This window comes from Oncorhynchus tshawytscha, linkage group LG14 (assembly GCF_018296145.1).
Source record: "Oncorhynchus tshawytscha isolate Ot180627B linkage group LG14, Otsh_v2.0, whole genome shotgun sequence".
NCBI classification, from domain to species: domain Eukaryota; kingdom Metazoa; phylum Chordata; class Actinopteri; order Salmoniformes; family Salmonidae; genus Oncorhynchus; species Oncorhynchus tshawytscha.
This window is the reverse complement of record NC_056442.1, coordinates 49,422,911-49,450,061: the sequence shown is the minus strand read 5'-3', so window position 1 is coordinate 49,450,061 and position 27,151 is coordinate 49,422,911. Positions and strand designations below refer to the sequence as shown.

The following is a 27,151-nucleotide window of genomic DNA, read 5'->3' as shown; positions in this document are numbered from 1 at the left end:
CCCAGGACCTCTGTCAAAGCCAGGGAAGTGTGGGCTGTAACCAGGACACACACAAACACGCATGCAAACACACAAACACTCCCTCTTTCTCTTCTCTCTGTGCTGGAGGCCCTTTGCTATGTGGTCTGTCAGCGGGACACAGGGGAGACTGTTTAATAGTTGATGTGGATGGGCCTAGAGGGGAGCTGGAGGGTACATGAACTGCTCGTCTCTATAGCTGTATGTGAATATAACTAGTCTGCTCTGAATAACTAGTCTGCTCTATACCTGTATGTGAATATAACTAGTCTGCTCTGTATAACTAGTCTGCTCTGTATAACTAGTCTGCTCTATACCTGTATGTGAATATAACTAGTCTGCTCTATTCCTGTATGTGAATATAACTAGTCTGCTCTATTCCTGTATGTGAATATAACTAGTCTGCTCTGTATAACTAGTCTGCTCTATTCCTATATGTGAATATAACTAGTCTGCTCTATACCTGTATGTGAGTATAACTAGTCTGCTCTATTCCTATATGTGAATATAACTAGTCTGCTCTATACCTGTATGTGAGTATAACTAGTCTGCTCTATTCCTATATGTGAATATAACTAGTCTGCTCTATTCCTGTATGTGAATATAACTAGTCTGCTCTGTATAACTAGTCTGCTCTGTATAACTAGTCTGCTCTATTCCTGTATGTGAATATAACTAGTCTGCTCTATTCCTGTATGTGAATATAACTAGTCTGCTCTGTATAACTAGTCTGCTCTGTATAACTAGTCTGCTCTGTATAACTAGTCTGCTCTATTCCTGTATGTGAATATAACTAGTCTGCTCTGTATAACTAGTCTGCTCTATACCTGTATGTGAATATAACTAGTCTGCTCTATTCCTGTATGTGAATATAACTAGTCTGCTCTATTCCTGTATGTGAATATAACTAGTCTGCTCTGTATAACTAGTCTGCTCTGTATAACTAGTCTGCTCTATTCCTGTATGTGAATATAACTAGTCTGCTCTGTATAACTAGTCTGCTCTGTATAACTAGTCTGCTCTGTATAACTAGTCTGCTCTGTATAACTAGTCTGCTCTATACCTGTATGTGAATATAACTAGTCTGCTCTATACCTGTATATGAATATAACTAGTCTGCTCTATTCCTGTATGTGAATATAACTAGTCTGCTCTATACCTGTATGTGAATATAACTAGTCTGCTCTGTATAACTAGTCTGCTCTATACCTGTATGTGAATATAACTAGTCTGATCTGTATAACTAGTCTGCTCTATACCTGTATGTGAATATAACTAGTCTGCTCTGTATAACTAGTCTGCTCTATTCCTATATGTGAATATAACTAGTCTGCTCTATTCCTGTATGTGAATATAACTAGTCTGCTCTGTATAACTAGTCTGCTCTATTCCTGTATGTGAATATAACTAGTCTGCTCTGTATAACTAGTCTGCTCTATTCCTGTATGTGAATATAACTAGTCTGCTCTGTATAACTAGTCTGCTCTGTATAACTAGTCTGCTCTATTCCTGTATGTGAATATAACTAGTCTGCTCTGTATAACTAGTCTGCTCTATTCCTGTATGTGAATATAACTAGTCTGCTCTGTATAACTAGTCTGCTCTATACCTGTATGTGAATATAACTAGTCTGCTCTGTATAACTAGTCTGCTCTATACCTGTATGTGAATATAACTAGTCTGCTCTGTATAACTAGTCTGCTCTATTCCTATATGTGAATATAACTAGTCTGCTCTATTCCTGTATGTGAATATAACTAGTCTGCTCTGTATAACTAGTCTGCTCTATACCTGTATATGAATATAACTAGTCTGCTCTATTCCTGTATGTGAATATAACTAGTCTGCTCTATTCCTGTATGTGAATATAACTAGTCTGCTCTATTCCTGTATGTGAATATAACTAGTCTGCTCTGTATAACTAGTCTGCTCTATTCCTGTATGTGAATATAACTAGTCTGCTCTATATTACTAGTCTGCTCTATATACAAAAAAAGAGCCAGACTATGGTTTGCATCTGCACATGGGGAGAAAGATCGTACTAAGCATCATGTTGTGGAAGAAGAACACCACCCCAACCGTGAAGCACGGGGGTGTCAGCATCATGTTGTGGGGGTGGCAGCATCATGTTGTGGGGGTGGCAGCATCATGTTGTGGGGGTGCTTTGTTGCAGTAAGGGCTGGTGCACTTCACAAAATAGATGACATCATGAGGAAGAAACATTATGTGGATGAAACATTATGTGGATATATTGAAGCAACATCTCAAGACATCAGTCAGGAAGTTAAAGTTTGGTCGCAAATGGGTCTTCCAAATGGACAATGACCCCAAGCATACTTCCAAAGTTGTGGCAAAATGGCTTAAGGACAACAAAGTCAAGGTATTAGAGTGGCCATCACAAAGCCCTGACCTCAATCCTATGGAAAATTTGTGGGCAGAACTGAAAAGGTGTGTGCGAGCAAGGAAGCCTACAAACCTGACTCAGGTGCACCAGTTCTGTCAGGAGGAATGGGCCAAAATTCACCCAACTTATTGTGGGAAGCTTGTGGAAGGCTACCCGGAACGTTTGACCCAAGTTAAACAATTTCAAGGCAATGCTACCAAATACTAATTGAGTGTATGTAAACTTCTGACCCACAGGGAATGTGATGAAAGAAATAAAAGCTGAAATAAATCATTCTCTCTACTATTATTCTGAGATTCACATTCTTAAAATAAAGTGGTGATCCTAACTATCTGAAGACAGGGAATTTTAACTAGGATTAAATGTCAGGAATTGTGAAAAACTGAGTTGAAATGTATTTGGCAAAGATGTATGTAAACTTCTGACTTCAACTGTAAATATTGCTTGTATTTACAATGTATATCAATATAACTAGTCTTCTCTATATATGAGTATAACTATTTTACTCTATATCTGAAAATTTCTTGTCTGCTCTATTTAACTAGTCTGCTCTAAATATCAATATAACTAGTCTGCTCTAAATATCAATATAACTAGTCTGCTCTATATATCAATATAACTAGTCTTCTCTATTTAACTAGTCTGCTCTAAATATCAATATAACTAGTCTTCTCTATTTAACTAGTCTGCTCTATATATCAATATAACTAGTCTGCTCTATATATCAATATAACTAGTCTGCTCTATATATCAATATATCTAGTCTGCTCTAAATATCAATATAACTAGTCTGCTCTATATATCAATATAACTAGTCTGCTCTATATATCAATATAACTAGTCTGCTCTAAATATCAATATAACTAGTCTGCTCTAAATATCAATATAACTAGTCTGCTCTATATATCAATATAACTAGTCTGCTCTAAATATCAATATAACTAGTCTGCTCTATATATCAATATAACTAGTCTGCTCTATATATCAATATAACTAGTCTGCTCTAAATATCAATATAACTAGTCTGCTCTAAATATCAATATAACTAGTCTGCTCTATATATCAATATAACTAGTCTGCTTTATATATCAATATAACTAGTCTGCTCTATATATGAATATAACTAGTCTGCTCTATTTAACTAGTCTGCTCTATGTAACTAGTCTGTTTTATATAACTAGTCTGCTCTATGTAACTAGTCTGTTTTATATAACTAGTCTGCTCTATGTAACTAGTCTGTTTTATATAACTAGTCTGCTCTATATATCAATATAACTAGTCTGCTTTAAGTAACTAGTCTGCTCTATGTAACTAGTCTGCTTTAAGTAACTAGTCTGCTCTATGTAACTAGTCTGCTCTATGTAACTAGTCTGCTCTATGTAACTAGTATGCTTTATGTAACTAGTCTGTTTTATATAACTAGTCTGCTCTATGTAACTAGTCTGTTTTATATAACTAGTCTGCTCTATGTAACTAGTCTGCTCTATGTAACTAGTCTGCTTTATGTAACTAGTCTGCTCTGTAACTAGTCTGCTCTATGTAACTAGTCTGCTTTATGTAACTAGTCTGCTCTATGTAACTAGTCTGCTCTATGTAACTAGTCTGCTCTATGTAACTAGTTTGCTTTATGTAACTAGTCTGCTCTATGTAACTAGTCTGCTTTATGTAACTAGTCTGCTCTATGTAACTAGTCTGCTCTATGTAACTAGTCTGCTCTATGTAACTAGTCTGTTTTATATAACTAGTCTGCTTTATGTAACTAGTCTGCTCTATGTAACTAGTCTGTTTTATATAACTAGTCTGTTTTATATAACTAGTCTGCTCTATATATCAATATAACTAGTCTGCTTTATGTAACTAGTCTGCTTTATGTAACTAGTCTGCTCTATGTAACTAGTCTGTTTTATATAACTAGTCTGTTTTATATAACTAGTCTGCTCTATGTAACTAGTCTGCTCTATGTAACTAGTCTGTTTTATATAACTAGTCTGCTCTATGTAACTAGTCTGCTCTATGTAACTAGTATGCTTTCTGTAACTAGTCTGCTCTATGTAACTAGTATGCTTTATGTAACTAAAAATCAAATCAATCAAATCACATTTTATTTGTCACATACACATGGTTAGCAGATGTTAATGCGAGTGTAGCGAAATGCTTGTGCTTCTAGTTCCGACAATGCAGTAATAACGAGCAAGTAATCTAACTAACAATTCCAAAAAAAACTACTGTCATACACAGTGTAAGGGGATAAAGAATATGTACATAAGGATATATGAATGAGTGATGGTACAGAGCAGCATAGGCAAGATACAGTAGATGATATCGAGTACAGTATATACATATGAGATGTATGTAAACCAAGTGGCATAGTTAAAGTGGCTAGTGATACATGTATTACATAAGGATGCAGTCGATGATATAGAGTACAGTATCAACGTATGCATATGAGATGAACAATGTAGGGTAAGTAACATATAAGGTAGCATTGTTTAAAGTGGCTAGTGATATATTTACATCATTTCCCATCAATTCCCATGATTAAAGTGGCTGGAGTAGAGTCAGTGTCATTGACAGTGTGTTGGCAGTAGCCACTCAATGTTAGTGGTGGCTGTTTAACAGTCTGATGGCCTTGAGATAGAAGCTGTTTTTCAGTCTCTCGGTCCCAGCTTTGATGCACCTGTACTGACCTCGCCTTCTGGATGGCAGCGGGGTGAACAGGCAGTGGCTCGGGTGGTTGATGTCCTTGATGATCTTTATGGCCTTCCTGTAGCATCGGGTGGTGTAGGTGTCCTGGAGGGCAGGTAGTTTGCCCCGGTGATGCGTTGTGCAGACCTCACTACCCTCTGGAGAGCCTTACGGTTGAGGGCGGTGCAGTTGCCATACCAGGCGGTGATACAGCCCGCCAGGATGCTCTCGATTGTGCATCTGTAGAAGTTTGTGAGTGCTTTTGGTGACAAGCCGAATTTCTTCAGCCTCCTGAGGTTGAAGAGGCGCTGCTGCGCCTTCCTCACGATGCTGTCTGTGTGAGTGGACCAATTCAGTTTGTCTGTGATGTGTATGCCGAGGAATTTAAAACTTGTTACACTCTCCACTACTGTTCCATCGATGTGGATGGGGGTGTTCCCTCTGCTGTTTCCTGAAGTCCACAATCATCTCCTTAGTTTTGTTGACGTTGAGTGTGAGGTTATTTTCCTGACACCACACTCCGAGGGCCCTCACCTCCTCCCTGTAGGCCGTCTCGTCGTTGTTGGTAATCAAGCCTACCACTGTTGTGTCGTCCGCAAACTTGATGATTGAGTTGGAGGCGTGCATGGCCACGCAGTCGTGGGTGAACAGGGAGTACAGGAGAGGGCTCAGAACGCACCCTTGTGGGGCCCCAGTGTTGAGGATCAGCGGGGAGGAGATGTTGTTGCCTACCCTCACCACCTGGGGGCGGCCCGTCAGGAAGTCCAGTACCCAGTTGCACAGGGCGGGGTCGAGACCCAGGGTCTCGAGCTTGATGACGAGCTTGGAGGGTACTATGGTGTTGAATGCCGAGCTGTAGTCGATGAACAGCATTCTCACATAGGTATTCCTCTTGTCCAGATGGGTTAGGGCAGTGTGCAGTGTGGTTGAGATTGCATCGTCTGTGGACCTATTTGGGCGGTAAGCAAATTGGAGTGGGTCTAGGGTGTCAGGTAGGGTGGAAGTGATATGGTCCTTGACTAGTCTCACAAAGCACTTCATGATGACGGATGTGTGTGCTACGGGGCAGTAGTCGTTTAGCTCAGTTACCTTAGCTTTCTTGGGAACAGGAACAATGGTGGCCCTCTTGAAGCATGTGGGAACAGCAGACTGGTATAGGGATTGATTGAATATGTCCGTAAACACACCGGCCAGCTGGTCTGCGCATGCTCTGAGGGCGCGGCTGGGGATGCCGTCTGGGCCTGCAGCCTTGCGAGGGTTAACACGTTTAAATGTCTTACTCACTTCGGCTGCAGTGAAGGAGAGACCGCATGTTTCCGTTGCAGGCCGTGTCAGTGGCACTGTATTGTCCTCAAAGCGGGCAAAAAGTTATTTAGTCTGCCTGGGAGCAAGACATCCTGGTCCGTGACTGGGCTGGGTTTCTTCCTGTAGTCCGTGATTGACTGTAGACCCTGCCACATACCTCTTGTGTCTGAGCCGTTGAATTGAGATTCTACTTTGTCTCTGTACTGGCACTTAGCTTGTTTGATAGCCTTGCGGAGGAATAGCTGCACTGTTTGTATTCAGTCATGTTACCAGACACCTTGCCCTGATTAAAAGCAGTGGTTCGTGCCTTCAGTTTCACACGAATGCTGCCATCAATCCACGGTTTCTGGTTAGGGAATGTTTTAGTCGTTGCTATGGGAACGACATCTTCAACGCACGTTCTAATGAACTCGCACACCGTATCAGCGTATTCGTCAATGTTGTTGTCTGACGCAATACGAAACATCTCCCAGTCCACGTGATGGAAGCAGTCTTGGAGTGTGGAGTCAGCTTGGTCGGACCAGCGTTGGACAGACCTCAGCGTGGGAGCTTCTTGTTTTAGTTTCTGTCTGTAGGCAGGGATCAACAAAATGGAGTCGTGGTCAGCTTTTCCGAAAGGGGGCGGGGCAGGGCCTTATATGCGTCGCGGAAGTTAGAGTAACAATGATCCAGGGTCTTTCCACCCCTGGTTGCGCAATCGATATGCTGATAAAATTTAGGGAGTCTTGTTTTCAGATTAGCCTTGTTAAAATCCCCAGCTACAATGAATGCAGCCTCCGGATAAATCGTTTCCAGTTTGCAGAGAGTTAAATAAAGTTTGTTCAGAGCCATCGATGTGTCTGCTTGGGGGATATATATATATATATAACTAGTCTGCTCTATGTAACTAGTCTGCTCTATATATCAATATAACTAGACTGCTTTATGTAACTAGTCTGCTCTATGTAACTAGTCTGCTCTATATATCAATATAACTAGTCTGCTTTATGTAACTAGTCTGCTCTATGTAACTAGTCTGTTTTATGTAACTAGTCTGCTTTATGTAACTAGTCTGCTTTATGTAACTAGTCTGCTTTATGTAACTAGTCTGCTTTATGTAACTAGTCTGCTCTATGTAACTAGTCTGCTCTATGTAACTAGTCTGCTCTATGTAACTAGTCTGTTTTATGTAACTAGTCTGCTTTATGTAACTAGTCTGCTTTATGTAACTAGTATGCTTTATGTATGAATATAACTAGTCTGCTCTATTTAGCTAGTCTGCTCTATGTAACTAGTCTGCTCTATGTAACTAGTCTGCTCTATGTAACTAGTATGCTTTAAATAACTAGTCTGCTTTATGTAACTAGTCTGCTCTATGTAACTAGTCTGCTCTATGTAACTAGTCTGTTTTATATAACTAGTCTGCTTTGTAGCTAGTCTGCTCTATGTAACTAGTCTGCTTTATGTAACTAGTCTGCTCTATGTAACTAGTCTGCTCTATGTAACTAGTATGCTTTCTGTAACTAGTCTGCTCTATGTAACTAGTATGCTTTATGTAACTAGTCTGCACTATGTAACTAGTATGCTTTATGTATGAATATAACTAGTCTGCTCTATTTAACTAGTCTGCTCTATGTGAGTAGTCTGCTTTATGTAACTAGTTTGTTTTATATAACTAGTCTGCTCTATGTAACTAGTCTGCTTTATGTAACTAGTTTGTTTTATATAACTAGTCTACTTTATGTAACTAGTCTGCTCTATGTAACTAGTCTGCTCTATATATCAATATAACTAGTCTGCTTTATGTAACTAGTCTGCTCTATGTAACTAGTCTGCTCTATGTAACTAGTCTGCTCTATGTAACTAGTCTGCTTTATGTAACTAGTTTGTTTTATATAACTAGTCTGCTTTATGTAACTAGTCTGCTCTATGTAACTAGTCTGCTCTATGTAACTAGTCTGCTTTATGTAACTAGTTTGTTTTATATAACTAGTCTGCTTTATGTAACTAGTCTGCTCTATGTAACTAGTCTGCTTTATGTAACTAGTCTGCTCTATGTAACTAGTCTGTTTTATATAACTAGTCTGCTCTATGTAACTAGTATGCTTTCTGTAACTAGTCTGCTCTATGTAACTAGTATGCTTTATGTAACTAGTCTGCTCTATGTAACTAGTATGCTTTATGTATGAATATAACTAGTCTGCTCTATTTAACTAGTCTGCTCTATGTGAGTAGTCTGCTTTATGTAACTAGTTTGTTTTATATAACTAGTCTGCTTTGTAACTAGTCTGCTCTATGTAACTAGTCTGCTCTATGTAACTAGTGTGCTTTATGTAACTAGTTTGTTTTATATAACTAGTCTGCTTTATGTAACTAGTCTGCTCTATGTAACTAGTCTGCTCTATATATCAATATAACTAGACTGCTTTATGTAACTAGTCTGCTCTATATATCAATATAACTAGACTGCTTTATGTAACTAGTCTGCTCTATGTAACTAGTCTGCTCTATATATCAATATAACTAGTCTGCTTTCTGTAACTAGTCTGCTCTATGTAACTAGTCTGTTTTATGTAACTAGTCTGCTTTATGTAACTAGTCTGCTTTATGTAACTAGTCTGCATTATGTAACTAGTCTGCTCTATGTAACTAGTCTGCTCTATGTAACTAGTCTGCTCTATGTAACTAGTCTGTTTTATGTAACTAGTCTGCTTTATGTAACTAGTCTGCTCTATGTAACTAGTATGCTTTATGTATGAATATAACTAGTCTGCTCTATTTAACTAGTCTGCTCTATGTGAGTAGTCTGCTTTATGTAACTAGTTTGTTTTATATAACTAGTCTGCTCTATGTAACTAGTCTGCTCTATGTAACTAGTCTGCTCTATATATCAATATAACTAGTCTGCTTTATGTAACTAATCTGCTCTATGTAACTAGTCTGCTCTATATATCAATATAACTAGTCTGCTTTATGTAACTAGTCTGCTCTATGTAACTAGTCTGTTTTATGTAACTAGTCTGCTTTATGTAACTAGTCTGCTTTATGTAACTAGTCTGCTTTATGTAACTAGTCTGCTCTATGTAACTAGTCTGCTCTATGTAACTAGTCTGCTCTATGTAACTAGTCTGTTTTATGTAACTAGTCTGCTTTATGTAACTAGTATGCTTTATGTATGAATATAACTAGTCTGCTCTATTTAGCTAGTCTGCTCTATGTAACTAGTCTGCTCTATGTAACTAGTCTGCTCTATGTAACTAGTATGCTTTATATAACTAGTCTGCTTTATGTAACTAGTCTGCTTTATGTAACTAGTCTGCTCTATGTAACTAGTCTGCTCTATGTAACTAGTCTGTTTTATATAACTAGTCTGCTTTATGTAACTAGTATGCTTTCTGTAACTAGTCTGCTCTATGTAACTAGTATGCTTTATGTAACTAGTCTGCTCTATGTAACTAGTCTGTTTTATATAACTAGTCTGCTCTATGTAACTAGTCTCCTCTATGTAACTAGTATGCTTTCTGTAACTAGTCTGCTCTATGTAACTAGTATGCTTTATGTAACTAGTCTGCTCTATGTAACTAGTATGCTTTATGTATGAATATAACTAGTCTGCTCTATTTAACTAGTCTGCTCTATGTGAGTAGTCTGCTTTATGTAACTAGTTTGTTTTATATAACTAGTCTGCTCTATGTAACTAGTCTGCTTTATGTAACTAGTTTGTTTTATATAACTAGTCTACTTTATGTAACTAGTCTGCTCTATGTAACTAGTCTGCTCTATATATCAATATAACTAGTCTGCTTTATGTAACTAGTCTGCTCTATGTAACTAGTCTGCTCTATGTAACTAGTCTGCTCTATGTAACTAGTCTGCTCTATGTAACTAGTCTGCTTTATGTAACTAGTTTGTTTTATATAACTAGTCTGCTCTATGTAACTAGTCTGCTTTATGTAACTAGTTTGTTTTATATAACTAGTCTGCTTTATGTAACTAGTATGCTTTCTGTAACTAGTCTGTTCTATGTAACTAGTATGCTTTATGTATGAATATAACTAGTCTGCTCTATTTAACTAGTCTGCTCTATGTGAGTAGTCTGCTTTATGTAACTAGTTTGTTTTATATAACTAGTCTGCTTTGTAACTAGTCTGCTCTATGTAACTAGTCTGCTTTATGTAACTAGTTTGTTTTATATAACCAGTCTGCTTTATGTAACTAGTCTGCTCTATGTAACTAGTCTGCTCTATATATCAATATAACTAGTCTGCTTTATGTAACTAGTCTGCTCTATGTAACTAGTCTGCTCTATGTAACTAGTCTGCTCTATGTAACTAGTCTGCTCTATGTAACTAGTCTGCTTTATGTAACTAGTTTGTTTTATATAACTAGTCTGCTTTATGTAACTAGTCTGCTCTATGTAACTAGTCTGCTCTATATATCAATATAACTAGTCTGCTTTATGTAACTAGTCTGCTCTATGTAACTAGTCTGTTTTATGTAACTAGTCTGCTTTATGTAACTAGTCTGCTTTATGTAACTAGTCTGCTCTATGTAACTAGTCTGCTCTATGTAACTAGTCTGCTCTATGTAACTAGTCTGTTTTATGTAACTAGTCTGTTTTATGTAACTAGTCTGCTTTATGTAACTAGTCTGCTTTATGTAACTAGTCTGCTCTATGTAACTAGTCTGCTCTATGTAACTAGTCTGCTCTATGTAACTAGTCTGCTCTATGTAACTAGTCTGCTCTATGTAACTAGTCTGCTTTATGTAACTAGTCTGCTCTATGTAACTAGTATGCTTTATGTATGAATATAACTAGTCTGCTCTATTTAGCTAGTCTGCTCTATGTAACTAGTCTGTTTTATATAACTAGTCTGCTTTGTAGCTAGTCTGCTCTATGTAACTAGTTTGCTTTATGTAACTAGTCTGCTCTATGTAACTAGTATGCTTTATATAACTAGTCTGCTCTATGTAACTAGTCTGCTCTATGTAACTAGTCTGCTCTATGTAACTAGTCTGTTTTATATAACTAGTCTGCTCTATGTAACTAGTCTGCTCTATGTAACTAGTCTGTTTTATATAACTAGTCTGCTCTATGTAACTAGTCTGCTCTATGTAACTAGTCTGCTCTATGTAACTAGTCTGCTCTATGTAACTAGTCTGCTCTATGTAACTAGTCTGCTCTATGTAACTAGTCTGTTTTATGTAACTAGTCTGCTCTATGTAACTAGTCTGCTCTATGTAACTAGTCTGCTTTATGTAACTAGTCTGCTCTATTTAACTAGTCTGCTCTATGTAACTAGTCTGTTTTATATAACTAGTCTGCTCTATGTAACTAGTCTGCTCTATCTGCTCTATGTAACTAGTCTGTTTTATATAACTAGTCTGCTCTATGTAACTAGTCTGTTTTATGTAACTCTATCTAACTAGTCTGCTCTATGTAACTAGTCTGCTCTATGTAACTAGTCTGCTCTATGTAACTAGTCTGTTTTATGTAACTAGTCTGCTCTATTTAACTAGTCTGCTCTATGTAACTAGTCTGCTCTATGTAACTAGTCTGCTCTATGTAACTAGTCTGCTCTATGTAACTAGTCTGTTTTATGTAACTAGTCTGCTCTGTAACTAGTCTGCTCTATGTAACTAGTCTGCTTTATGTAACTAGTCTGCTCTATGTAACTAGTCTGCTCTATGTAACTAGTCTGCTCTATGTAACTAGTCTGCTCTATGTAACTAGTCTGCTTTATATAACTAGTCTGCTCTATGTAACTAGTCTGTTTTATATAACTAGTCTGCTCTATGTAACTAGTCTGCTCTATGTAACTAGTCTGCTCTATGTAACTAGTCTGCTCTATGTAACTAGTCTGCTCTATGTAACTAGTCTGTTTTATGTAACTAGTCTGCTCTATGTAACTAGTCTGCTCTATGTAACTAGTCTGCTCTATGTAACTAGTCTGCTTTATGTAACTAGTCTGTTTTATGTAACTAGTCTGCTCTATGTAACTAGTCTGCTCTATGTAACTAGTCTGCTCTATGTAACTAGTCTGCTCTATGTAACTAGTCTGCTCTATGTAACTAGTCTGCTTTATATAACTAGTCTGCTCTATGTAACTAGTCTGTTTTATATAACTAGTCTGCTCTATGTAACTAGTCTGCTCTATGTAACTAGTCTGCTTTATGTATACAGTTCGTTTGGAAAGTGTTCAGACCCCTTGACTTTTTCCACATTTCCAGCGTTATTCTAAAATGGATTAAATAAAAACATTTGCTCATCAATCTCCCCACAATACCCTGAGTCTCTTCAGGGAACGCCCATCATTCCTTCCCTACAAGTAGTGATCAACTTGAGGTTTTTGGCATCTGCAACCTTCCATTGTGAAACAGGAGATTTGTGAAGCGTAAGTGAAACGACTGTATACAGGAAAGCCCTGTAACTAGTCTGGGTGAATGGACTTTAACAGGTATTCAAACTCCTCTGGGTTTTGCTCTCTCTGAATAGGCTAGCAGAGCTTGCTCTGTGTGTGTGTGCATGCGTACGTGCGTTCGTGTGTCTGTGTGTGTGCGTGCGTGTGTCTATTTGTAAAATGTGGTGCTGGACATTTGACCAGCAGCATTTTAATTTACCGGACCCATATGCATTGGGTGCACAACCTGATTAGTGCTCAGAAACACACACATCACATTTACATTATGGTCATTAATATTAACACAACCTGATTAGTGCTCAGAAACACACAAATCACATTTACATTATGGTCATTCATATTAACACAACCTGATTAGTGCTCAGAAACACACACATCACATTTACATTATGGTCATTAATATTAACACAACCTGATTAGTGCTCAGAAACACACAAATCACATTTACATTATGGTCATTCATATTAACACAACCTGATTAGTGCTCAGAAACACACACATCACATTTACATTATGGTCATTAATATTAACACAACCTGATTAGTGCTCAGAAACACACACATCACATTTACATTATGGTCATTCATATTAACACAACCTGATTAGTGCTCAGAAACACACACATCACATTTACATTATGGTCATTCATATTAACACAACCTGATTAGTGCTCAGAAACACACACATCACATTTACATTATGGTCATTCATATTAACACAACCTGATTAGTGCTCAGAAACACACACATCACATTTACATTATGGTCATTCATATTAACACAACCTGATTAGTGCTCAGAAACACACACATCACATTTACATTATGGTCATTCATATTAACACAACCTGATTAGTGCTCAGAAACACACAAATCACATTTACATTATGGTCATTCATATTAACACAACCTGATTAGTGCTCAGAAACACACAAATCACATTTACATTATGGTCATTCATATTAACACAACCTGATTAGTGCTCAGAAACACACAAATCACATTTACATTATGGTCATTCATATTAACAAAACCTGATTAGTGCTCAGAAACACACACATCACATTTACATTATGGTCATTCATATTAACACAACCTGATTAGTGCTCAGAAACACACACATCACATTTACATTATGGTCATTCATATTAACACAACCTGATTAGTGCTCAGAAACACACACATCACATTTACATTATGGTCATTCATATTAACACAACCTGATTAGTGCTCAGAAACACACAAATCACATTTACATTATGGTCATTCATATTAACACAACCTGATTAGTGCTCAGAAACACACACATCACATTTACATTATGGTCATTCATATTAACACAACCTGATTAGTGCTCAGAAACACACACATCACATTTACATTATGGTCATTCATATTAACACAACCTGATTAGTGCTCAGAAACACACACATCACATTTACATTATGGTCATTCATATTAACACAACCTGATTAGTGCTCAGAAACACACACATCACATTTACATTATGGTCATTCATATTAACACAACCTGATTAGTGCTCAGAAACACACAAATCACATTTACATTATGGTCATTCATATTAACACAACCTGATTAGTGCTCAGAAACACACACATCACATTTACATCATGGTCATTCATATTAACACAACATGCAAGTCTTACCAAATTCTAATGCTTGTTGAAGATGTCCATATTTCCTTTTTTTATTGTTGTGTTTTGAGTTACTGAGAAAGGCATTTCGCTATACTTAAATGTGACATTATAAACCTGAAACGTGAGTAAAGAACATTACCACTAGCCTACGTCAATATACTATCCCCCATAGTAGATAAGTTGACCTATTCTATTGGTGCGCTTGTCAAGAAAGAAATAGCCCATTCCAAACAGACTCTGGGACAGTTGTGCGATGACATATCCCACATTCATACAATCAGTAGGCCTAGGCTACATCCCCCAGATCAACTATTATTTATTCAAATTACGGGGCGGTTTTGCGGAATCAGATTAAGCGTAATATTAGACTAAATTGCACTTTTAAACTGGACTAACTGAAATTGCATTTCTCAGACATGGTTTAAAATGGTTTCAGACTTGCCCTCGTCTAGATTTAAAAAGTCTGATTTCCAGAAGGACGATTAGAGCTAATCTAGAGCTAAGTGGAGGCTTAAACTGAACCTGATAATAATGACCAAAGAGCACCAGCAATTCCAGGCAGGAGAAACCCACAGAATCATTTTTGATTAAATCAATTGCCATGATCGTTTCTTTATCTACAGGGCCTTTGACTTTTTCCATGTTTTGTTACATTACAGCCGTATTCTAAAATGGATTCAATAACATAAAAAAACACAGCAATCTACACACAATACCCCTTAATGACAATCTACACACAATACCCCTTAATGACAATCTACACACAATACCCCTTAATGACAATCTACACACAATACCCCTTAATGACAATCTACACACAATACCCCTTAATGACAATCTACACACAATACCCCTTAATGACAATCTACACACATACCCCTTAATGACAATCTACACACAATACCCCTTAATGACAATCTACACACAATACCCTTAATGACAATCTACACAATACCCCTTAATGACAATCTACACACAATACCCCTTAATGACAATCTACACACAATACCCCTTAATGACAATCTACACACAATACCCCTTAATGACAATCTACACACAATACCCCTTAATGACAATCTACACACAATACCCCTTAATGACAATCTACACACAATACCCCTTAATGACAATCTACACACAATACCCCTTAATGACAATCTACACACAATACCCCTTAATGACAATCTACACACAATACCCCTTAATGACAATCTACACACAATACCCCTTAATGACAATCTACACAAATACCCCTTAATGACAATCTACACACAATACCCCTTAATGACAATCTACACACAATACCCCTTAATGACAATCTACACACAATACCCCTTAATGACAATCTACACACAATACCCCTTAATGACATACCCCCCTTAATGACAATCTACACACAATACCCCTTAATGACAATCTACACACAATACCCCTTAATGACAATCTACACACAATACCCCTTAATGACAATCTACACACAATACCCCTTAATGACAATCTACACACAATACCCCTCAATGACAATCTACACACAATACCCCTCAATGACAATCTACACACAATACCCCTTAATGACAATCTACACACAATACCCCTTAATGACAATCTACACACAATACCCCTTAATGACAATCTACACACAATACCCCTCAATGACAATCTACACACAATACCCCTCAATGACAATCTACACACAATACCCCTCAATGACAATCTACACACAATACCCCTCAATGACAATCTACACACAATACCCCTCAATGACAATCTACACACAATACCCCTCAATGACAATCTACACACAATACCCCTCAATGACAATCTACACACAATACCCCTCAATGACAATCTACACACAATACCCCTTAATGACAATCTACACACAATACCCCTTAATGACAATCTACACACAATACCCCTTAATGACAATCTACACACAATACCCCTTAATGACAATCTACACACAATACCCCTTAATGACAATCTACACACAATACCCCTTAATGACAATCTACACACAATACCCCTTAATGACAATCTACACACAATACCCCTTAATGACAATCTACACACAATACCCCTTAATGACAATCTACACACAATACCCCTTAATGACAATCTACACACAATACCCCTTAATGACAATCTACACACAATACCCCTTAATGACAATCTACACACAATACCCCTTAATGACAAAGTGAAAACAAGTTCTTAGGAATGTTTAGAAATGTATTAAAAATACAATTATTCAGCACCTTTGCTTTGACACTCGAAATTGAGCTCAGGTGCATCCTGTTTCCATGAATCATCCTTGAGATGTTTCTACAACTTGATTGGAGGCCACCTGTGGTAAATTCATTTGATTGGACATGATTTGGAAAAGGAAAAACCTGTCTATATAAGGTCCCACAGTTGATAGTGAATGTCAGAGCAAAAACCAAGCGGTTGGAGGAGTTGTCCGTAGAGCTCCGAGACAGGATTGTGTCGAGGCACAGATCTGGGGAAGAGTACCAAAACATTTCTGCAGCATTGAAGGTCCCCAACAACACAGTGGCCTCCATCATTCTTAAATGGAAGAAGTTTGGAAACACCAAGACTTCCTAGAGCTGGTTGCCTGGCCAAACTGAGCAATCGCTGGAGAAGGGCCTTGGTCAGGGAGGTCACTCTGACAGAGCTCTAAAGCTCCTCTGTGGAGATGGGAGAACCTTCTAGAAGGACATCCATCTCTGCAGCACTCCACCAATCAGGACTTTATGTTAGAGTGGCCAGACGGAAGCCACTCCTCAGTAAAAGGCACATGCCAGCCCGCTTGGAGTTTGCTAAAAGGCACCTAAATACTCTGACCATGAGAAACAAGATTCTCTGGTCTGATGAAACCAGGATTAAACTCTTTGGCCTGAATGCCAAGCATCACGTCTGGAGGAAACCTGGCACCATCCCCATGCTGAAGCATGGTAGTGGCAGCATCATGCTGTGAGGATCTTTTTCAGCTGCAGGGACTGGATCAGGATCGAGGGAAAGATGAACGGAGCAAAGTACAGAGAGATCCTTGATGAAAACCTGTTCCAGAGCGCTCAGACTGGGGCGAAGATTCTCCTTCCAACAGGACAACGAGCACACAGCCAAGACACAGCGCAGGAGTGGCTTCTGGACAAGTCTCTGAATGTGCTTGAGGAGCCCGGACTTTATCCCGATCTAACATCTCTGGAGACCTTAAAATAGCTGTGCAGCAACGCTCCCCATCCAACCTGACAGAGCTTGAGAGGATCTGCAGAGAAGAATGGGAGAAACTCCCCAAATACAGGTGTGCCAAGCCTGTAGCGTCATACCCAAGAAGACTCGAGGCTGTAATCCCTGTCAAAGCTGCTTCAACAAAGTACTGAGTAAAGGGTCTGAACACTTATGTAAATATAATAATTTCTAATAACCTGTTTATACTTTGTCATTATGGGGTATTGTGTATAGACTGATGAGGGGGGAAAACTATTTAATCAATTTTTGAATAAGGCTGTAACGTAACAAAATGTGGAAAAAGTCAAGGGGTCTGAATACTTTCCGAAGGCACTGTACAAATAAAATGCAGCTGACATTTGTTTGCTTTAGCCAAGGCTTTTATGTGACTCTCTTCGGGAAAGGCCCTTTCCTACAAGTACTGATTAGCTTGAGCTTTTTGACATCTGGAACCTAACACAAAATGCTTATGTATCAGTGTCCCAGGTTTTTAATTAGGCTGAACAAAGATGAACTGGTTAGTCCTTACTTTAGTCTGGGACTCCCTAGTCTAGAACTAATTAATCTGAAGTTAAGCAACACCTCAGAAAGCCATTTTTAAAATCTGGATTAATTTAAATAGAATTAGCCTAGTCCTGATGTGAATTTGTTCTCTCCCCCCATAGGATAACCCTTTTTGGTTCCAGGTAGAACCCATTTTGGTTCCAGGTAGAACCCTCTTTAAAACTAGTTCTTCATGGAACCCAAAAGGGTTCTACCTGCAACCAAAAATAGTTCTTTAAAGGGTTCTCCTATGGAGACAGTCAGACCCTTTAAGGTTGTAGATAGCATCTTTTTTTCTAGGAGTGTATCCTCTGACTCTCTCCTGAGTGGGGCTGAGAAAGTAGGTGGAGAGTTCACCCAGACCAAATTAAACCCATTTATCAGACCGTCTATTCCTCTAATCTCCACAGAGCACCACACACACACACACACACACACACACACACACACTTCAGAACAGAAACCAAATCTCTACTATCAGAGTATAAACTTCTCTGCTGGTCTGTTTTTTTTTTATCTGTCCGATGATTGGATGGCTGGATGGACTGATTGATGTACTATGCTGAGCTGTCAAGGTCATTGTCCACACGCATTAACTCCTCCACCCTTTGTCTGTCTGTCTGTCTGTCTGTCTGTCTGTCTGTCTGTCTGTCTGTCTGTCTGTCTGTCTGTCTGTCTGTCTGTCTGTCTGTCTGTCTGTCTGTCTGTCTGATCTCTGTCTGTCTGTCTGTCTGTCTGTCTGTCTGTCTGTCTGTCTGTCTGTCTGTCTGTCTGTCTGTCTGTCTGCAGTCTGGATCAAAGTTTGACAGTCTGTCTGTCTGTCTCTGGTCCAATGTCTGTCTGTCTCTCTCCTGTCTGTCTCAACCTATGGAAGAAACTCTGTCTGTCAGGTAACTCTGTCTGTCTGTCTGTCTGTCTGTCTGCTCTCTCCTCTATCTACCTGAACAGCTGCTGTGTCTTTGTGTCTGTCTGTGCTTGTCTGTCTGTTGTCTGTCTGTCTGGTGGCTGCTCACTCCTCGGTTTCTGCTGTCTGTCTGTCTGTCTGTCTGTCTGTCTGTCCACCACTGTCTTCTCAAATCAATGTCTGTCTGTCCCCTTTTCTGTGTTAAATAATTTGTCTGTCTGTCTGTCTGTCTGTCTGTCTGTCTGTCTGTCTGTCTGTCCTGTCTTCTGTCTGTCTCTGTCCTCCTGTCTCCTCTGTCTGTCTGTCTGTCTCTGTCTGTCTGTCTGTTCCCCTGTCTGTCTGTCTGTCTCTCTCTCTCTGTCTGTCTGTCTGTCTGTCTGTCTGTCCTGTCTGTCTCTGTCTGTCTGTCTGTCTCTTCTGTCACTCCTGTCTGTCTGTCTGTCTGTCTGTCTGTCTGTCTGTCTGTCTGTCTGTCTGTCTGTCTGTCTGTCTGTCTGTCTGTCTGTCTGTCTGTCTGTCTGTCTGTCTGTCTGTCTGTCTGTCTGTCTGTCTGTCTGTCTGTCTGTCTGTCTGTCTGTCTGTCTGTCTGTCTGTCTGTCTGTCTGTCTGTCTGTCTGTCTGTCTGTCTGTCTGTCTGTCTGTCTGTCTGTCTGTCTGTCTGTCTCTCACTCCAGGTGATCTCCCAGCTGAGGATTCTGAGCCGCTCGGTAGCAGCAGGATCAAAGTTTGACAGGGAGATCTGGTCCAATGGCCTCTCTCCTGTCCTCAACCTATGGAAGAAACTCAACCAGGTAACTCTCTCTTTCTTTCTCCCTCTCTGCTCTCTCCTCTATCTACCTGAACAGCTGCTGTGTCTTTGTGTGTGTGTGTGCTTGCTCGTGTGTGTTGGCCGGTGGCTGCTCACTCCTCGGTTTTGCTAGTGTATGCAGTTGCTTAGAAACCACCACCTTTCAAATCAATGAAATGTCCCCTTTTGTGTTAAATAATTTAGCCCTTCTCTCCCTCCTCCTCCTCATTCCCCCTCTCTCTCTACCTCCCTCCTCATTCCCCTCTCTCTGTGTCTCTCTCTCCCTCACTCCCTCTCTCTCTCTACCTCCCTCTTCACTCCCTCTCTCTCTCTACCTCCCTCCTCATTCCCCTCTCTCTCTCCCTCATTCCCCTCTCTCTCTCCCTCATTCTCTCTCTCTCGCTCATTCTCTCGATCTCCCCCTCATTCCCTCTCTCTCTCTCTCTCTCTCTCTCTCTCTCTCTCTCTCCCTCATTCTCTCTCTACCTCCCCCTCATTCCTCTCTCTCTCTCCCTCATTCCCTCTCTCTCTCCCTCATTCTCTCTCGCTCATTCTCTCTCTCTCTCCTCCTCATTCCCCTCTCTCTCTACCTCCCTCCTCATTCCCCTCTCTCTCTCCCTCCTCCTCATTCCCCTCTCTCTGTCTCTCTCTCCCTCTCTCTCTCTCTCTACCTCCCTCCTCATTCCCCTCTCTCTCTACCTCCCTCCTCATTCCCCTCTCTCTCTACCTCCCTCCTCATTCCCCTCTCTCTCTCCCTCCTCATTCCCCCTCTCTCTCTACCTCCCTCCTCATTCCCCTCTCTCTGTCTCTCTCTCTCTCCCTCACTCCCTCTCTCTCCCTCTCTCTCTCTCTCCCCTCCCTCCTCAATCCCCCCTCTCTCTCCCTCCTCCCCCTCTCTCTCCCATTAGTTTCTGTCTTGTTCTGTGGGCCTGAAAACAGGATATATTAATATGTGTGTGTGTATTGTTGATGTACCTGTGTCCTCCTAGCCTCAGTAATAGGGATCTGATATATGTGTATATATGTAAATGACCTCACAGCTGCTGTTGTTGTCTGTTGATTGGTCATTGAGGTGGGTGAAGTGTTTTTTGATTGGCTATAATAAGGTCTGTCTTCAGGAGACAGAAGAGAAGAGGAGACTGTACTTAGTTTTCCCTTTGTAAACAAGCTTATTTTATGTTAATAATACCCCAAGAGCCATTAATGAGTTTATGTCGTGTCCCCTCTGCCCAATGTGTTTCAGTTAATGCTTCATCCTGGGTGTGGATTCACCAGAGCATTGAGGTGCAAAATCCCCAAATATCTGAACAGTCATCTACCACCACCACTGTTGATTCTGATATAATGTATTACTTTCTCTGTGGAAACAGAAGTGTTTGTCACTTGGGTCCATTCTAACAGTGGTTCTCTGTGGAAACAGAAGTGTTTGTCTCTTGGGTCCATTCTAACAGTGGTTCTCTGTGGAAACAGAAGTGTTTGTCTCTTGGGTCCATTCTAACAGTGGTTCTCTGTGGAAACAGAAGTGTTTGTCTCTTGGGTCCATTCTAACAGTGGTTCTCTGTGGAAACAGAAGTGTTTGTCTCTTGGGTCCATTCTAACAGTAGTTCTCTGTGGAAACAGATCATGTATTCAGTGTGTGTCCTAGTGTTGTTTACTCAAATGTAATTCAAGTCTCTATAAAGCTGATTAAGTTCCTTCATCGTGTGTGTGTGTGTGTGTGTGTGTGTGTGTGTGTGTGTGTGTGTGTGTGTGTGTGTGTCTGTGTCTGTGTGTGTGTGTGTGTGTGTGTGTGTGTGTGTGTGTGTGTGTGTGTCTCTGTGCGTGTGTGTGTGTCTGTGTCTGTGCCTCTGTGTGCGTGTGCGTGTGTGTAGTGTGTGTCTGTGTGTGTGTGTGTGTGTAGTGTGTAGTGTGTGTGTGTAGTGTGTGTAGTCTGTGTGTGTGTGTGTCTGTGTGTGTGTGTGTAGTGTGTAGTGTGTGTGTGTGTGTGTGTGTAGTGTGTGTGTGGTGTGTAGTGTGTAGTGTGTAGTGTGTGTGTGTAGTGTGTAGTGTGTAGTGTGTGTGTGTGTAGTGTGTGTGTGTGTGTGTGTGTGTGTGTGTGTGTAGTGTGTGTGTGTGTGTGTGTGTAGTGTGTGTGTGTGTAGTGTGTGTGTGTGTGTGTAGTGTGTGTGTGTAGTGTGTGTGTGTGTGTGTGTAGTGTCTGTGTCTGTGTCTGTGTGTGTGTGTGTGTGTGTGTGTGTGTGTGTGTGTGTGTGTGTGTGTGTGTGTGTGTGTGTGTGTGTGTGTGTAGTGTGTGTGTGTGTGTGTGTGTAGTGTGTGTGTGTGTTGTGTGTGTGTGTAGTGTGTAGTGTGTGTGTAGTGTGTGTGTGTGTAGTGTGTGTGTGTGTGTAGTGTGTGTGTGTGTGTAGTGTGTGTGTGTGTGTAGTGTGTGTGTGTGTGTAGTGTGTGTGTAGTGTGTGTGTGTGTGTGTTGTGTGTGTGTGTGTGTAGTGTGTGTGTGTGTGGGTGTAGTGTGTGTGTAGTGTGTGTGTGTGTGTGTAGTGTGTGTTTGTGTAGTGTGTGTGTGTGTGTGTGTGTGTGTGTGTGTGTGTAGTGTGTGTGTGTGTGTGTAGTGTGTGTGTGTGTGTGTGTAGTGTGTGTGTGTAGTGTGTGTGTGTGTAGTGTGTGTGTGTGTGTGTAGTGTGTGTGTGTAGTGTGTGTGTAGTGTGTGTGTGGGTGTGTGTGTAGTGTGTGTGTGTGTGTAGTGTGTGTGTGTGTGTGTGTGTGTGTGTGTAGTGTGTGTAGTGTGTGTAGTGTGTGTGTGTGTGTGTGTAGTGTGTGTAGTGTGTGTAGTGTGTGTAGTGTGTGTGTGTAGTGTGTGTGTGTGTGTAGTGTGTGTGTGTGTGTGTGTGTGTGTGTGTGTGTGTGTGTGTGTGTGTGTGTAGTGTGTGTGTGTGTGTAGTGTGTGTGTGTGTGTAGTGTGTGTGTAGTGTGTGTAGTGTGTGTGTGTGTGTGTGTGTGTGTGTGTGTGTGTGTAGTGTGTGTGTGTGTGTAGTGTGTGTGTGTGTGTGTAGTGTGTGTGTGTGTGTAGTGTGTGTGTGTGTGTAGTGTGTGTGTGTGTGTGTGTGTGTGTGTGTGTGTGTGTGTGTGTGTGTGTGTGTGTGTGTGTGTGTGTGTGTGTGTGTGTGTGTGTAGTGTGTGTGTGTGTGTAGTGTGTGTGTGTGTGTGTGTAGTGTGTGTGTGTGTGTGTGTGTGTGTAGTGTGTGTGTGTGTGTGTGTGTGTGTGTGTAGTGTGTGTGTAGTGTGTGTGTGTGTGTAGTGTGTGTGTGTAGTGTGTGTGTAGTGTGTGTGTAGTGTGTGTGTGTGTGTGTGTGTGTGTGTGTGTGTGTGTAGTGTGTGTGTGTGTGTAGTGTGTGTGTGTGTAGTGTGTGTGTGTGTGTGTGTAGTGTGTAGTGTGTGTGTGTGTGTGTGTGTGTGTGTGTGTGTGTGTGTGTGTGTGTGTGTGTGTAGTGTGTGTGTAGTGTGTGTGTAGTGTGTGTGTGTGTGTGTGTGTAGTGTGTGTGTAGTGTGTGTGTGTGTGTGTAGTGTGTGTGTAGTGTGTGTGTAGTGTGTGTGTAGTGTGTGTGTAGTGTGTGTGTGTGTGTAGTGTGTGTGTGTGTGTGTGTGTAGTGTGTGTGTGTGTGTGTAGTGTGTGTGTGTGTGTGTGTAGTGTGTGTGTGTGTGTGTGTAGTGTGTGTGTGTGTGTAGTGTGTGTGTGTGTGTGTGTGTGTAGTGTGTGTGTGTGTGTAGTGTGTGTGTGTGTGTGTGTGTGTGTGTGTGTGTGTGTGTGTGTGTGTGTGTGTGTGTGTGTGTGTGTGTGTGTGTAGTGTGTGTGTAGTGTGTGTGTAGTGTGTGTGTGTGTGTGTAGTGTGTGTGTGTGTGTAGTGTGTGTGTGTGTGTGTGTAGTGTGTGTGTGTGTAGTGTGTGTGTGTGTGTGTGTGTAGTGTGTGTGTGTAGTGTGTGTGTGTGTGTGTGTGTGTGTGTGTGTGTAGTGTGTGTGTGTGTGTGTGTGTGTGTGTGTGTGTGTAGTGTGTGTGTGTGTGTAGTGTGTGTGTGTGTGTGTAGTGTGTGTGTGTGTGTGTGTGTGTGTGTGTGTGTGTGTGCATTTCCTCTTCTTGTAAACATTCCCACTGTGAGTCTCTCAGGTGGGTCGTTTGTTTATTTAATGATTCATGTTGCTATAGTGGAGCAGTGTTGTATGTTGCAGACGTCATTGTTCTTTCTTCCCCAGGACCAGTCTATGACTTTTCTGAGAGTAAGAATAGGCTACACACACACACACCATTGTCGTGTTTGATATCAGTAGGAGAATGATGTATTGTGTTAAAGTGTTTTTATATGGGTGTCGCTTTGACATCCCAGAATCTAGTGCAGCACCCCACTGGTTTTAATTAATGGCTGTTCCCACATCGGGTCCCTGTAAAACCTCATTAGCATGTGTTACCCAGCCTGCACCAGGGGGAGAGAATACAACGCTGAGGAAGAACACAAACAACAGAGAGAATAAAAGAAGAGGAGGACAGTGCGTCTCTGTTTTGTTGTCTTAGGAGAGAGTGATCGTGTGAATACAGGACTGTTATTGTGTCAGAGCAGTGTGTTTTTTGCTAAATGAATTCACTCTTTTCTCCCTGTGATTTTGGGAGGCAGTTGAGGGATCATTGGTTTGTATATTATTTTGTTCACAACCCTTTGACGACTCTTTTTGGTGCGTGTGTGTTTTTGTGTAGTGCGAGCCTGTGTGTGTCAAACCCAGATCCCAGCCCCCTGACGGTAGCAGATATGAATGCTCCATTCCATTGGTCAGTCTACGAGGGGCGGATCCTCTCTGTAAGGGGTGGTGTATAACTAGCTCAAGAAGGACGAGCAGCTAATGACCAGCTAATTACTCATCCTACTACCTCCTAGCAGCAAGCTAATCATCTCTAGTCAATCACCTATTAATCGTCTGTTGGCATTAAGCTATTGGGGTGGCATGCATTTTACACAAGTCATTTAATTATCCTCTCTCTCTCTCTCTCTCTTTCTGTTAATCTGTCGCTCTCTCTTTCTCGCACTCTTTCTCTCTCTCTCATTATCTCTCTCATTATCTCTCTCTGTCTCTCTGTCTTTCTCTCTCTCTCTCTCTATCTATCTGTCTTTCAGGGCTCGTCTCTCATCCATCAAAAAGTTGCTCCACCGACGGAAGGTCAGGGGTCACCTGTCTTGTCCTTCATTGTTCTGGAACAGTTCAATGCTATCCGATTGGTTCAGGGCATCCACCAATCCCTGGCTGCGCTGAGTAAGGTGATCAGAGGGACTTCGCTGCTCACCGCTGATGTCCACAAACTGGCCACTGCTCTACTCAACCAGGAGGTAGTGTGTGTGTGTGTGTGTGTGTGTGTTACCATCCCATGGGCTGGGCATCAGACCATCACAGCCCTTTTCAGTAACACTATATTTGAACGGTCTGTAATTAACCATATTTAAGGTGTTTATAAAGTGTGTGTTCACCGTGTATTAATCATTACTCCCAAATGTATAAACCATTTACTAATCATTAGTAAGTATTTTTGCAGACCCTAATCTAAAGTGAGCGATATGTATGCTTCATAAATACTTTATAAATGTTTTGAGTGACCAACACCCACACAAGATGACTAACCTGCTCATCAGACATCTCATTCCAAAATCATTCATCTGGAGTTGGTCCCCGTTTGCTGCTCGAACAGCCTTTGTACCAGATGTTGGAACCTTACTGCGGGGTCTTGCTTCCATTCAGCCACAAGAGCATTATTGAGGTCAGGCACTGATGTTGGGCGATTAGGCCTGGCTCGCAGTTGGCGTTCCAATTCATCCCAAAGTTGTTCGATGGGGTTGAGGTCAAGGCTCTGTGCAGGCCAGTCAAATTCTTCCACACCGATCTCGACAAACAATGTCTGTATGGACCTTGCTTTGTGCTCGGGGGCATTGTCATTGCCCTAGACCATTATTCCTCCTCCACCAGACTTTACAGTTGGCACTATGCGTTGGGGCAGGTAGCATTGTTCTGGCATCCACCAAACCGAGATTGGTCCGTCAGCCTGCCAGATGGTGAAGTTTGATTCATCACTCCAGAGAATTTCCACTGGAAATCCAATGACGGAGAGCTTTACACCACTCCAGCCGTTGCGCATGGTGATCTTATGCTTGTGTGCAGCTGCTCGGCCATGGAAACACATTTTTTGAAGCTCTCGACGAACGATTATTGTGCTGATGTTGCATCCAGAGGCCGTTTGGAACTCGGTAGTTAGTGTTGCAACCAAGAACAGATGGTTTGTATGCCCTACGAGCTTCAGCACTCAGCGGTCCCGTTCTGTGAGCTGGTGTGGCCTACCACTTCGCGGCTGTGCCGTTGTTGCTCCTAAATGTTTCCACTTCACAATAACAGCACGCACAGTTGACCAGGGCAGCTCTAGCAGGGCAGGAGTTTGACAAACTGACTTGTTGGAAAGGTGGCATCCTATGACGGTGCCACGTTGAAAGTCATTGAGCTCTTCAGTAAGGCCATTCTACTTCCAATGTTTGTCTATGAAGATTGCATGGCTGCTTATACATCTGTCAGAAACGGGTGTGGCTGAAATAGCTGAATCCACTCATTTGAACAGGTGTCCACATACTTTTGTATATATAGTGTGTGTGTGTGTGTGTGTGTGTATATATATATATATTTCCTGTGTGAATAACAAGCTTACTAAGATTTACAAATGTGGGAGTAATAATTAATAGATGGTGAGTTAACTGTTTGTAAATGCTTTATAAAGGGTTTATTATGGACCCTTCTCTCTCTCTCTTCCTCTCTCTCTCTTCCTCTCTCTCTCTTCCTCTCTCTCTTTCGCTCTCTTCGCTCTTCCTCTCTCGCTCTTCTCTCTCTCTTCTCTCTCCTCTCACTCTCCCCTCTCCTCTCTCTCTCTTCTCTCTCCTCTCTTCCTCTCTCTCCTCTCGTCTCTTCTCTCTCTCTCTTTTATCTCTCTCTCTTCTCTCTCCTCTCACTCTCCTCTCTTCTCTCTCTCTCTCTCTCTCTCTCTCTCTCTCTCTCTCTCTCTTCTCTCTCTCTCTCTCTCTCTTCTCTCTCTCTCTCTCTCTCTCTCCTCTCTCTCTCTCTCTTCCCCTCTCTCTCTCTCTCTCTCTCTCTCTCTCTCTCCTTCTCTCTCTCTCTCTCTCTCTCTCTCTCTCTCTCCTCTC

General features: G+C 40.9%; 1 protein-coding gene across 1 annotated transcript in view; it reads left to right on the top strand.

Annotated features, from left to right (window-relative positions):
* LOC112267480 (cytoplasmic dynein 2 heavy chain 1) overlaps positions 1-27,151 on the top strand; it is a 313,178-nt gene that overhangs the window by 266,227 nt on the left and 19,800 nt on the right. Inside the window, exons 84-85 of the mRNA XM_042297612.1 lie at positions 19,825-19,941; positions 25,094-25,303. Of these exons, the coding sequence (XP_042153546.1) occupies positions 19,825-19,941; positions 25,094-25,303 (327 nt within the window). The remainder of the gene's footprint in view (positions 1-19,824; positions 19,942-25,093; positions 25,304-27,151) is intronic.